General features: G+C 38.2%; 1 protein-coding gene across 10 annotated transcripts in view; it reads right to left on the bottom strand.

Moving 5' to 3' along the window:
* baz2ba (bromodomain adjacent to zinc finger domain, 2Ba) overlaps nucleotides 1-14693 on the bottom strand; it is a 102648-nt gene that overhangs the window by 15217 nt on the left and 72738 nt on the right. For 3 of the 10 annotated variants that reach the window (XM_086070908.1, XM_086070907.1, XM_086070914.1), the window contains exons 11-23: nucleotides 13376-13436; nucleotides 13181-13289; nucleotides 12439-12540; nucleotides 11562-11784; nucleotides 10579-10671; nucleotides 9590-9651; nucleotides 7732-7797; nucleotides 6997-7062; nucleotides 5254-5298; nucleotides 4983-5015; nucleotides 2239-2304; nucleotides 922-1062; nucleotides 24-278 (exon numbers count right to left, since the gene is read on the bottom strand). In XM_086070908.1, coding sequence (XP_085927034.1) covers nucleotides 24-278; nucleotides 922-1062; nucleotides 2239-2304; nucleotides 4983-5015; nucleotides 5254-5298; nucleotides 6997-7062; nucleotides 7732-7797; nucleotides 9590-9651; nucleotides 10579-10671; nucleotides 11562-11784; nucleotides 12439-12540; nucleotides 13181-13289; nucleotides 13376-13436 — 1322 coding nt within the window. The remainder of the gene's footprint in view (nucleotides 1-23; nucleotides 279-921; nucleotides 1063-2238; nucleotides 2305-4982; nucleotides 5016-5253; nucleotides 5299-6996; nucleotides 7063-7731; nucleotides 7798-9589; nucleotides 9652-10578; nucleotides 10672-11561; nucleotides 11785-12438; nucleotides 12541-13180; nucleotides 13290-13375; nucleotides 13437-14693) is intronic. The other 7 variants (XM_086070910.1, XM_086070916.1, XM_086070915.1 and 4 more) reach the window with 5 other exon arrangements.

The following is a 14693-nucleotide window of genomic DNA, read 5'->3' as shown; positions in this document are numbered from 1 at the left end:
TGAAGTTTGACATCTTAACTTACTTTTTGTCCAGGGGGTAAACCAGGATCACAGACTGCCAGAGAGAGTAGTTTGACCAGGAGGTCTTGGACTTGACCCATGCTGTCACCCACATTGAGCAAGCCCTCTTGTAGCATACCCAGTGTTGGCACATCAGCATTCAAGTCCAGGCCCAAAACCTTTCCAAATCCTCGCAAGAACTGCATCAGCATCAAACAGTCGGACACTGCCCGCCCTGGAAGGATCAGCCCGGGAATTCTGGAGAACTCGGGGAGAGCCTGAAGACGACAATTAGGGTATAATGTTTTGTGTTAAGTTCAAATAAGCAATATTCTCTCATTTGGTGGCAAGATGTATCAAATGTGCATTGTTACGACCTTTAATATTATGTAGTACTACCATTAGCCACTTGGTGGCATAGATATAAAAATATCACTTCACTATTGTCTCATTATGGTCATCAATGTCTTATAAAAACATATCTAGCAACATACTTGAATGTTCATTTTGAATTCACACAGTGTTCCAGAATATCTTCATCATAATTATTTATTATGAATGAGATCATTTCAAAATGTATCAAATGCCTGCCTGACATTAATAAATGGATGTTTAATCCTTCATAAAAAAAGCACATTTTGTTATGTTTTACAACACTCATTTTTGGATAAAAACAATGTGATGTCCTATTCGACCCAAAACAGCCACAATTTACACAATTTTATTCTTTGATGGTTTTGAGTTTCACCCACATTGTTATGTAGTTTGGATGACACTTAGGCTATTTATATTGCTGACAAATGGCAAAAAAAGTCAAATTTGCCCCAGTATGTGTGATGGATAAATGAAGGAAATACATCTACACTAAGCAACATATCTACATGTATATAAATAAAACATACTGCTAAAGATCTTAACTACCTTCTGATCAGACAGGCACATGTCTTCATTTGGCTTCTTCAGCTCTCGGGCTATCTCCAACTCCAGCCTGCGCTGCTCCAGCTTGCGCTCTTTGTTGAGACGCTTCTCGTCCCTTTTTTCCTGCCGCAGGCGCTCGCGCTCCTAAGGAGTCCAGAGTTTGCAGAAGCATTAGGAGAAAAAGTATTTCTACAGAGTGTAGATTTGTGTATAGCTGCATTTGTGTGTGTGTGTGAAAGCAGACGAGTGTTAGATTGCAGCTATGCATTCAAAGGAAAAGTGCTGGAGGGCCAGAATCTTGGGAGGGAAAGAGTGAACAATAATGGGAGAACATGGGGAGGCGACTAAGGAATAATGACTTCCTGTTTTTATGGCATGGCGTAGGGGTGTCCAAACTACTGCCCCGGGGGCCATTTGCAGTCCGCCTTCATTTTTTTAAGTGGCCCATGGCAACTACTGTGGTGCAACTGTAATTCTTTGGTGCTGAAGAAACTTGTTGGCAACCAAGGTAAGGTTGTGTGCAAACTCATTTCCACCTATTGCACTGCTTAGTCAGTTCATTGTTTTATTCATTGCATCATTCATAGCTAAGACCTTTGAAAAAGAGTCCACACCATTTTAATCATTGACAACAGAAAAAATATAATACTATAATAGGGCTGGGTATCGATTAAAATTTCCTGAATCGATTCGATTTTGACTCACTATTTGATTTGGATTTTTCCCAATTTGATTCACTTCACTTTAATCTGATACTGATTAATTATGGAACATAAATTCTTCTTAAATATCAAGAATATGATAAAAACTCCACAAACATTAAATTCCAAATTAAATTTTACGGAGGCAATTACGGGTTAAATGATTTAGATCAATAAGGATGAGATGAAAATACTTTCATAATTAATAATTGCAAATGTAAAAAAAAACCAAAAAACAATTTTCTTAAAGTGCAATAAGTCAGATCTCTCACAAATCTAAGAAATACTTCATTCAATTCATGTGAACAGTACATTTCAAGAAAACATTACGATACAAAAAAAGGCCATTAAAATTCAATTTTCTTATAAATTTAGGGGGAAAAGTGATATTAAAAATAACCGATTCATGTTTTTATGAATCGATATCAGGCTTGAAAAGGAAAATCAATTATTCCATTTTTGAAACCCAGCCCTACTATAATATAAAAGATTTTCCTGATTGATTTGGTTTTAGCCTGGAAAAAGTTTGGACACCCTGGTGTCGTGTGTGTGTGTGTGTGTGTGTGTGTGGGGGGGGGGGGAATTGTTTTTTTAAATTGTTTTTTCAGCCTATGACTACCTCTGCTTTCTTGCGGGCCTCAACAGCCTTCATCAGCATTACATGCTGCCTCCTCCTTTCTCTCTCCTACAGTGGCAGAAAACAGAGGCACATTACAGTAACAGGCACATACTGCAAATAGCCCGGACAAGGCCATACAATTTTAGTGTATTAATACAATAGTAATGCTCTAAATTCATTAGAGGCACCATACTTGGAACAAACACAAAACGATGCTTCACATGTATACTGTCACATGTATGGTGGAAGCATTACGTGAAGAGTACAGTAGTACGATGACAACCAAAAAGCAACACATAGATGCGATACGTAGTAGATGTGATGACAGGCTCAAAAAAGAGAAGCAGCTGCAATCAGTGACGGCGCATCTAAGCTAAAGCGGAGAGAATACAAGCGACAAAATATTGGTTGGCAGACGATAATATATTGTATTAGTCATTGGTGACATTTATTTGACGCTTTACTAATAATATTTAGTGGAGGGGACGACAAAAAGAAATGATGAGCTACAAACAGAGCAGTTACACTTCAGTGAGTTTGGCAGCTTTAGTATTAGCACAGTATGAGACTGCGGAGGATGAGACATCTATTTTGTTCTCTGGTGCATGATTCACAGTCTCCTGCAAAAAAAAAGGCCACGAAAAGCACCGGTGACTGACTATCATTTTATTTGATCTCTTCAGGTTTTCCCCTCGACTGTATCAGACTGTCATTCCCACTGTGATCCACCAAAGGACACAATTACCACGAGTTCAGCCTGCCAAGAACATTCCCAGCACACTGACTCAAATGGTTGTGAGGAGCATTTTAACGTTGTGATACACAAAAAAAAAAAAAAAAAAAAAACAGGCTGGGAGCCTGGCAGTTCTTGTGGTGGTTTGATTGTTCTTTTCTTTTTTTTTAACTAAAATGGAATGTAATTGTGATTTATATGTCTGTAATACAGAGCTTCATTGTCCATGCCGCCATGTGACATCACAGGTTTTTAATAATTTTTATAGCATAGTGATGCACTGAGTTAGGACAAAATGAGTATATTCTCAAGGAGCATGGTGCATTGTAAAAGCTGGAGTCAAATCTCCTTACATCACTCACTAGGTCACACCTATTAAAAGGCATATGCCAATACACGAAAACTGTGATTTCTGGTTTAATTTACATTTTAGAATTATTATTTTTATGATTATTCTGTTACATTTCATTATGCTTTTATATTTAACAATTCAGTCCTGCTTTTCTTGATTAAATCAAAACCGTTTGGGGTGTTTTGGCCATGGAACTAGATAAATAGCATTTAAATTTGTTTAGTAAGGAAAATTGAATTGTTATATGCATTGGGTTTGGTATATAGTGTGTTTTCAATTAACTTTGAATGTGTAATTCATGATGGAGGGGAAGTATTTTAAAACGTTTTTATACGGTCACTTTTAGGGTTGTGCATATCTCCACTAAAGACAATTCGATACATACCTCGATATATAGTTTGCAATACGATTGAAGGTCGGTTTGATTATACAGTGGAACGAGTCGATTTGGTTCGATTCAGTGGGATTACCATTCAATTTGATATGCAACAGCTCAGTTCAAGATGGTATAATGTAATGAGTTTCTTGTTGTACATAAGAATGAACTTGTCAGTACTGTAAAGATGATTATTTGTGTGGGCCAATTCGATTCGATGCCTCCCCTTTTTTGAATCAAAAGTGTTTTTTGGAGTCAAATCCCTCTTCGTTACACCCCTAGTCTCTCTGTATCTTGGATTTTAACCTATTGTCTGTGAGTTTGAAACACATATCCGAGATAACGGGTTCACTGTGTGTTAAAACAAGTACAATAAAATCCACTTCAATTGCCCATGTAATCTGCACCCTTAAAGTTTGTATGAGGGTCCAATGGGCATGATTCAACAGCTCTTAAAGAGCATAAGGGAACAGATAGGCAGACCTTTTTAGATTCAGCTGCAGCTGTGCATTTGTGAGAAGATCTACAGGCCAAAAGAAAATATGAGACAGAACCCATTTGTCCCCATGGTGGAATCGATCATGGCAATGATCTGACTACATGCTGCTTCTGCCGCCAAATGAACTGACAGTGACGTGGGTGATCCAACTGGTCGACAAAACGATTCGCCGTAACGCTCCGTTCAATGTTGTGCAGAAGCGGTGACGAGGCTTGGGCAGGTTAAAGTCCAGCACTCGGACAGCAGAACAGACGCACGGACGAACAGACACAAGCTTAACGTCTGGGCCAAATTATCAAGCACTCATGAGTAGGTTTGCTTCCTGTTTTATTCCCGTAAACTCCCATGTTGTGAAGTTCCCGTCTTTGAAATCCCCTCAATTTTGCAACCCCACTCATGAGCAACACACGCTAGTCCAATACAACAATTAAGACAATGTGTGTGATGGATGGAAACTCCTCGAGTGCACTTTGAGACACAGTGAGTGTGGTTTGGGCTAGCAGTCTTTGCAATGCATTCTGAGTAGAAGAAGGGGCGGGGGTGAGGGAATGGGGGAGGGGGACAGAAGCTGCCTGGCCAATGTGACAGGGTCAGTTGTCCCTCAGGACGAGCAGATGGAGGCAGCATACTGACTCTTTTTTTTCTCTTTTGTTTGTTTTGCTGGAAAGCCATGCAGAAGAATGTAGTATGACAGCAGCCAGTGCTACACTTAATGCATTGCTATGACAACCATAACACAACCAGTTACACGATGCAGGTGTTAGATGTACAAAAATAAACATACCCATACCATATCTAGTCTATGCCTCTCCAACTCCTGGCAGAGAGAGTTGGCAAAATATTATGAAACAGAAGTAATATCCAGAACCAGAAAGCATAGCGTTCTCATATTCAGAATTACTCATGACTTTCATTACAAGTTGACGTTTGCTGATTAACCACGCACACGTTCACGCATTTACTTAAAACACACACGCACGCACGCACGCACGCACGCACACCCACACAGAGGCAAATGCTTCCATTGTTGAGCAGTTAGTGTTTAAGTTGCCTACCTGGTGCTTCAGGATCTCCGCCTGTTGTCTCCTCAGCTCCTTCTCCTTGGAGACAAAAGAGAGATGAGGGGGGGACATCAATACACTGTGATACTCCTGCCAATCCCCATTTTGTTTTTTTGGAAGCCGTGCCAACTGAAAAGGAACACTAGCGAGCTTCAAAGTAAGAACAAAAAAAAAAGCCCAGTAACTTAGTCCCTTGCAATTATCTCATTCATCTTTTAGCTACAAACTAATAGGACAACTTTGGCATCCCAGTAGTCAATGTTACTAGTTACTAGTGCCTGTCCCGATAGAGGTGATTTAAAAACCCAATAATGATCCTGATATAATATTTGCCCTTAAAATGAGGTGAAATTAAATGAAGTGAATAAAGAAGGAAATACTGACTTATTTCTTATTAGCAAAAAATTAACTATAACAATCCTTTAGTTGTGATGAGGGAACTCCGGCAATAGGCTACAGATGGAAATATTTTTTTCTGCTAAATCTGGTGCAAGCATCTCTTCACGTGTCGTCTCTAAATGTAACCATTATATCATACTATGGACATTTGATATGGTATTTTTAAAACATCACTACTAACATGTAATTGTCCTATTAAGACAAAAGACTACTAGTACATGGGCCTTAAGATGGCTATCAAGGACATGAAAAAAAAAAATGCTGGAACAACTTTATGGATAGGTGTTTCAGCATTTATTGACACCCTTGATGTCCTAGTAAAGCTCCGTGTGATTCAGCGCCGTAGTGGAATGACTAGGGGTGCACTACTTACTAATAGTTTGTAGTGCAGTATAGTAGTTTATTAAAATTTGAATTGAGTACTTGTGGGCCAAATGTGGCACTAGAAGTGGGGGGAAAAAACATTACTCGACCCAGTTGTTCTATTAACTCATTCACTCTTAGCCATTTTCACAGAAGCAATTCCCTTCACTCCCGGCTGTTTTACTGGAATTTGACTGATTTTGCAAGGCACACTGAATATTGTATTCTATTGCTCTAAAAACATGGAACCTACCAAAAGAAAGATTAAAGTCTCTTCTTTCATCAGGAAAAAAACGTTTCTTTTCAACATGGCCCTGGTTCATCTCATTTGCTCTGCTGCCACCTGCTGGCCATTTGTGTAATAACTACCATTTCTTCAACCGTTCTTTGCAGTTGAGAGACTGCATCAAAGCCTTCTGTATGCTCTAGCATTAAAAAAATTATAATAAAAAAGCCCTATAAATACGTCTTTTTGGGAACATATGCGTTAATATGGAATTGTCTACTAGTACATGGGCCTTAAAAGTGATATGAAGGATACTCAATGTTTTTTCATTTTGTTTTAGTTTTTTAACAATCCATGTATTTAAACTACAGTAATTTCTGAAATACAAGCCGCTACTTTTTTCACTTGCATTCGACCCTGCGGCTAATACAAAGGCTTATCCATCATATCACAATGGGGCGCACTATAAAGGTAACGCAAGAGTGTCAGGCAGAGCAAAACAAAACAAGTGAGCCTAAATACAGTAGGAAAGAGAACGAGAATGAGACAATTTGTGCCCCCATTATGAAAAAGTAGCGGGAACCCGGTGCGGTAACATTAAAACACCTGCGGCTTACAGTCGGGTGCGGCTTATATGTGGAACAAACTCGGGTATTCCCCAAATTTAGCTAGCGCGGCTTATAGTCAGGTGCGCCAGTCCAGAAATTACTGTAGTGTTAAATTCAATCCAGGGCTTTAGTGAGTCATACCTTTATTCGCTTCTCAGCCTCCAATATTTTGGCATTGGCCACTTCTTCCTTCTTCCTACGCTTGGCCTGCGAATAAAAATTCAAGTCAAAAAAAGACGAGTGTCAATCAGTTTCGGATGAGCTCGGCTTTCGCCGTGACTTCAGCCCAATGTTTGCGGTTTCAGCAAACATTCCATGCCCCGGGAATGCCAGTCAAATTTGTAGAACACTGCCAATGAATTATGTATCTCTTTAACACGTAATTGTGAAAATGTTGAAGCCTCCTGTTAAGAGTGTCTTGTCAACCGTGTCGACTCAAAATTGATTTAGTCCTAAAACACTTTGAAGCTGCGACATTATAATTGCGAGCGCCTCTACGTGCGTCAGTGTATGTGTAAGCATCTCTGTGTGTTTGTGTGTGGCACCTTTTTTTCCCCCCCATCTCCTCTCGACCCACTTACGCTGAACTGTTACTGTTGTCTGATGGGGGGGGGGAAAAAAGACTTTTTCTGTCCAATTTAAATAAAGTCTGAAGAGGCACCAACCGCCATTTTAATATTCAACAGCCGTCAACCAAGACCAATTTAGCATTAGTTCCATATGGAATTATGCCTAAGAAGACGCAACGCCTCCAAAGCATGCCACTATTCCGTAATGAGCTTTAGGAAGATTAAAAACACTATACAGTAGTTGGAGGGGCTGCAGTTATCCAGGAATGTTCTGCTTAATCAGGGGCTGTTCGGTCAGATTCTGTACCTCCAAAATGTGCTGTGCCCTGAGTTCTTTCTCCATCCGAATCTGCTGAATACGCTTGATCTTTTCCTGTTGGGGGGGAAAAAAATAAGGTATTTTTTGTAACCTGTAGATAGTGTTAATTTTCAATGCAGACATAATGTTTCGGGTCGATTTTGACTAATCACATTCTCATAATTATTGTCTATATCAAATTATGATTGACAGACCTTTTCACAAAGTATTAAGTCTGTTAACAGATGATGAATCCGTAATGTCATTTTTATAGAAAAGAGATTTTTATATTTTACACCCCATAATTGATACTATTTTAATACTTTCAATGTTACGACATTCCCCCATGACTTCTCCAAGACATATAAAAAAAAAAAAGGCTTCAAGCTGTTTATTGCCAGTCCCCGTTAAAACAACCACATAGCTTTGGTAAATCGCTTTGTCTTAATGCTAACAAACAATGCAAACTGCCATAGACGGTAGACGGACTTAACGAATAGTATCTGTGTCACTGTTTTAGCAACGGATATTTGAACACAAATAGTAAATCAACACATTTAGACAGATAACACAGTACTTATAGATATTCTTTATCGTCTTTGTGATTAATAATATTGCGGCTTACTGAGAGTGTTTTACTGCACCATGTATGTCTGCCACCAGGTGGTCAAGGCACGCAGAGCAGAGGGAGCAGCACTATGTCCAGTGAATTGAAGAAAAAAAACATTCGAGAAAAAACTAACTCTTTGGATTATTATTTCATTGTATTAAATTAGAATTTGAATTATTTAAAAGGAGTTTAGCAATTTAATAAAACACATAGAAATTCATGAGTTAAAAAAGCCAGAATTAGCCAGAAGGCTATTTTCCATCTGTAGTGCCCTGGCCATGATGTTATAAAAAAGTAATAAAATACAAAAATATAAGTACAGTATAGACACACAACGCTCCACACGTTCCAATTAATTTCAATGGGGAACAGATCATTTATGTTGTTTCGAGATTCTCCCATGACCCTTCAAAGACCAACAGCTGCATGTTTCTGCTGGAACCAGTGCAAATGTGGTGGAAACAAGGGATAGGTACTGATATTAGGTATCAGCATCGGGCTTATACCCGGCCTTGTTTCAAGGTATCAGTCCTTGCAATGGAGGCTGATACACTTGTGGCCGTTTTACAATCAGGAACTAGAAATGAGGAGAATAGAAAATTGCCAATAATTTCAGGCAATTTAAGGAAAAATGATATATTGGGTTATCTAGGTCTTTCTCTGAAACGACCTGTCATTGTTTTACTAGTGGTATTAGTACTTGCTATAGTAGTACCAGTGATTACTCAAGAGTTGAGTACTCGTACTGGTATTGCTCTGAAAAAATAAAAAGTGGTATTGAACATCCCTGGTGGAAACTGACACTTTTTGGGAATGCTCTCTTTAACATAGTTATCACTGTCCCATTAAAAAATATATACATAAACTCCATTTTAGTAGACACGGGTCAAATTTGACAGCGTAGGCAATTGTTCTAACGCATGTACATAGGAATGACATTTTTGTGTGAGTGTATTTTAGGTCACTTTTAGAAATTATATCACGTCAAAGAATGACATTTAGGGTATATTTATTGTTGTTAAATTAAATGCTTTTGACCTGAACAGTAAGTAAGACCTGAAATAAAAAATAATTGGATAAAATCACTTTACACATCACGTTTGCTCATTTGGGCGAAAAGACACAAATGTATGTTTAATGCTGGCGGTAAACTGAAAAGCAAAAGACTATCAGAATAGAGCTGCTCAGCATTTCTTATTCACACTCGGTTACTGGTTTCCACAGGAAAAGAAATAAGCAAACACGGAGTCCGCATACCTGCTGCTTGAGAATCTTGATCTGCTCTTTTTGCTTCCTTCTCTCCTCTGCCGCCATGATCGCTGCAAGAAGTCAAGAGAGTTTATATGATTAACTACAAAATTGACCTACACAGCTGGACTCTCAGATGTATTCCAGTGACAGATTTAGTAGCCCCTAATTGCTCCTGATAGGCTTGGTTGGCATCTTTCATGCTGTCAGCTTCCGCCGTCGGTGTGAGACAGATCCAGATGTGTCTGTCTGAACGTGAATTAGGGATTGGCAATCGATGAAACTCAAACACAATTGATTCCTTCTTCTGTTAAATTTTGTATGAATGGACCTAGTGCACAGTCAAAATGAAACTGCAAGTATGTTTTTGTTTCTCTTGTATTAGTTGTAGTTTACTATGTCAACATTTATTGTGTTGAAATGCCAAAAGGTGATCTTAATGAGTTCAATATATCTATTCACGTGCTAATCTCATCTGCATGGGGAATCACACTCCATTTGCTTTCACTGGTTTATATTGCTTAGCAAATTTATTAAGACTACCCAGTGTTAGGTTGGTGTCACAGCTGCCACAAATTAAGAGCATTGCTAATTACCATTGGTAATTGTCATTTTATGTTTCTGTAATGGTTAATAAACCAGTATGTAGAAGCTCTTTAACCAAATGGTATTGTTAATGCTTAAATATAACAATCATTATTCACAGACTGTGTTCTTTGTTTTACACATACAAAAAAAAAAAGGCATGTTAAACAGTCTAATTATCTTTTTTGTGTTTTACTGGTTGAATGTTGGCAACATTACTATTAGCTAGCTACCGCAGTCATTCTACTAGTGGATCGAATTATCTTATGAGTGAGGACAAACTGTGTACTACATGGACCTTAACTCAAACAGCTTTCACAATATCAATGGTCAAAGTTGTACAGTATTGAAATAGCTGACTGTCCAGAGGGGATGGACAAAAAAAAACAAAAAAAAAAACTTTTTTTTTTTACCTTGCTGTTTCCGTGCCTCTTTGGCAGCACGTGCCAGTGCCTGCTTTTCTAGTTTTCTCATCAGTTTCATCTGGGCTGCCTGTCGGGCTATTTCTAAACACCGGAAGAGAGAAAAATTGTCAGTGAATTATTTCTTTGCCTGACCTTCCTTTTCTGAATGAATGGTGATGAGTAAGTTGTGTTTGGTAGTGGGAAAGTGGAACAAGGGCAGTGGTGGGAAGCACTAATGCTTAGTTACTGTACTTAGATTTTTCAGGTATAAGTACTTGAGTAAGTCGAACAACAACCTGTTGGCAAAATAGGCTCGATACTTTTTTTCAACGTCCATGAATGACGACACGGCATACGACCGGTAACAAAAAAAATTGCAAAAATGGTTGACATCTTAAATGATTGAGAACATGGAAACCTTTATCAGGTGGAAAATAAATGAAAAACAGTGGCATAGAGGAATGTGAACCAGTGAGCTTAAACAACATTTATACAACAGATTCAGACAATCAAGAAATTCCACATCAGCATCCTTAGCTAAGTGAATTTTTAATGTTGGCTTCAAGAATGACTTGTGGCAAATGTGCCAGTTTCTGGTTTTAAAAAACACACGAAAAACCTCTATTCTGTAAAAACACAATACACAGGTAAATGTGTATTTTTTTGTTGTTTTTATCTTCATTTTTATTTATTTATTTTATTTCATCTTATCTTTAACTTAGCTATTTAGGCTAAGTTGAATGAGTACTTCTACTTTTACTTTTTATTTTCTTCCACACATCTGTACTTCTACTTATTTAAAGTGTGAATGTATGTTTGCCACCTCCAATAAAGGACAAATATCATTTATTCAAAATACAAGATTCAAGAATGAAATAATATTATTAAACAACCAATTGACAATACTAATAGTTCTGCTGCATCTGTTGTTTCTCGGACGATTATTTGCTAACATGACCCAATAGATACCATAACTTATTTTCTCTACTGACCTTGAGCTTCCAATTTGCGCAGGAGTTTGACCTCACTGGGACTGGGACCTTCCGGTACCAAGGGGTCGCCCACATTTGGGGGTCGACCTTTCCTCCGCCGGTTAGCTTTGGCACTGTCGCCCGCTAACTGACATTCTGAATTGGGGGGACGACCCCGGCGGCCTTCCATTGCCAAGATGTGAGGAATGACTTCCTCTTCCTTTAACAGGCTCCACTGTAAACCCTGGAGAGCCGGAAAATACATGTAGAGAGTTTGGGAGGGGGAAGTGGAGAAAAAATTGTTAATATGCAACACTTGAGGAAGAATTTAATTAGGAATCAAATCAAATCAATATTTCACTGGAGCTTTATTTATTTTTTTCAATACAGAAGTGTTTTTTGTTCAGTTTTTTTTGGGGAAGGTATAAAAATAACATGGCAACACAGGCCACCTGTGGAAGTAAGGTCATCTGATTATTAACTAGGGGTCTGCATGTTTCCTGTCCCTGCCCTGACAGTGACTGCTGCATAGAGCTCAGTCTGAACAGGGATCAAGGAGAGGGGGTGAGAGAGGGTAGGGAAAGCCATATAAGAATGTATTCCATATCAAGGATGTCCAGCATCAGGTCCATGTACTAGTACGCTTTTTATCCTCACTAGTAAGACAATTCAGCGCACAAGTACAACTACTAGTGTGTACTGTACCAGTAGATTTACTGTGTCTTACTAATGACATTAGTCATAAGTCACAGGTGTTCTACCAGACTACCAGTGTGCCAAATTGTCTTTTTAATGAAGACAAAGAGAGTACTAGTTCATTGACCTTAAGATGGATATCAAATAAACACTGAAATGGCTTTCCATACGAGAGAGCGGAAGAGAGATGAAAGGTGTTCACCTGGGGTCCTTCTCTGGCTTCATAGAAGTCACCAACCCTGATCTTTGCACTGAAGCTAAAATTATCACGTGTGATGCCACTTATTCCATTTCTGGATAGATACTACAGAAGAGAAAATAATAAATGGCGTTGGTTTAAGGCAGAAAAAAGGTTAAATTAGCGACATAGTAAAGCAGCTGGGAGGCTAGACTATAGACGGGAGGGAGTCTACAGTTACAGTGCATCTGTGCAGGCCTTGCTTAATCACGATAAAAGCCAGAGGATAATAATAAAAAATAAAATAAAAAGCAAAAGCTCTTATGGAAAGAAAAAACAGTTCTGACCTTGGGGTGCACAATTCAGGCTCTTTCTTACTTATCTGTGGCCAGATTTATTAATTTTTTTACAGCCTGCTGACTGATTGATGAGCAGTGAGTGTGTACTATTGAGCATCCATTTTTCCATTTGGACCACTGCACTAAAGGCAGTTTGACAATCACTGTTGAACCAAATAAACATTATCTGCAGTGCACTGTACAAATGAGGCCAAAGCTGTGCATCCCAACACTATCCATTAATCATTGCTTTGTGGAAGGAGAGGTGAGGAAAGTGGCACAAGAAAGGACGCTAAGAATAACATCTCTCACTATTAGGGTCGCTGGAAGCAGAATGGGAATACACGTGGTACATGTAGCAGGGACAAATGTGGATATTATATTAAAACTAATGATGCACATTCATTTGTTTGGGCATTCATAGATACCTTCATCACATCTGGGTATTGTCGCAGTTTCTTGCCACATGGTGCGTAGTAGGCTACCTCCCCCTGAGGCCGCCCTGACACGTTTTTGATTCTTGTTTCTCTCCGCCATCTTGGTTTTTAGCAATTAAAAAAAGTCATTAATTAAAACCACAAACAAAAAGCATGTGAGACTGTACAGATTTAAGTGAGCCGTACCCCAACTCCAGAGGTGTCATCAAATCCTTCTCATCCATCACCCGCTTCCGCTTCCCCAAACCTGTGGGAAAAGATTAATATTTTTATAGCAAACATACACTTGCGCAAAACGGCACACATGCAATAATATTAGGAGTGGTATTGTCTTAAATAGATTATGTAATTTCTGTACAAATTACGTATGCATGCTCAAGAGCTGAGTCTGCACTGAAATGCTGGCATAATAATTTACTTTTCAAATGTAGAATTTAAGAGTGATGTTCGAATGGGTTTGAATCAGTTGGAAAAATGTTAAAGGAGGAGTTAATATGTAAAATATCTTAATGTGGGCATTTTATTGCAAAATGTTGGGACTTGCGCGGTAAAATTAAATGATCTGAAGAAATGCGGAAGGCAAATATGTAAAACAGCTCTCAAAATTGGGAATTTTATTAGTGGGAATGTGTGAATTTGAGCAATGCGATCGGTAGTTCCCAAGATGTCTTAAATGAGGTCAATATTCTTTATTGAAAGGACCTCAATCAGTTTAGAAATGCGGATGGAGGATGTCAATGTTTAAAATCCCTCTCAAATGTGGGTTTTTTATTATAAACATTATGGGAATATTTGGAATGTGATAAATATTTACCAAAATTACTTATATGACTTGAATATTGTAATGGTTTAAATGTATTTAATTTTTATGTCAAATGTGCAAAATGGAGGTACACAGGTAAAATATCTCTACAATCTGGGAATTTTAGGTGACAATTATGGAATATGGGGATTGTAGATAAATAGTTCCCAGGATATATTGAATGAGCTTAATATTTTTTTTAAGTTAGAATGGTTTCTTTCACTTCAAGAAATGTGGAAGGCAGAGGTAAATATGTAAAATATCCCAAATAAATTTGGGAAATTTATTATAAAATTGGATTTTGAGGAATTTGGGGATTATTGAAATGTGGATCCCAAAAAAATATAAATAGGATGAACAGTGGTGTGGGAAAGATGGGGAACTTATTTGTTGAATGTTTCATTCACGTATATGGTGGAATTGTGGGAAAAGTGGGTCCTTTCTGGAAAGTGGAAAACAATTCCTAACATGTCGTGAATTTGTTTCCATCTTTTGAAGGTGTAACACTTTCAATGAGTTGTAGAAAAAACATTGAGGCAGAACAACGTTTACGTGAATGCTGTTCATCATGCACAACAATTTCCAAATCCTTGTCTAAAGGGGTCTGAACGTTAATAAATGGGAATTAATAATTAACACATAAAACTGGTAAATGAACAATGCTTTAAAGAGAAAAAGAGCACGAAGTCTCCACAGCAATGA

Source organism: Leptonotus elevatus, chromosome 3 (genome assembly GCF_054856555.1).
Source record: "Leptonotus elevatus isolate MCC_2025b chromosome 3, RoL_Lele_1.0, whole genome shotgun sequence".
In the NCBI taxonomy this organism is placed as follows: Eukaryota; Metazoa; Chordata; class Actinopteri; order Syngnathiformes; family Syngnathidae; genus Leptonotus; species Leptonotus elevatus.
This window is presented reverse-complemented; position numbering and strand designations above follow the sequence as displayed.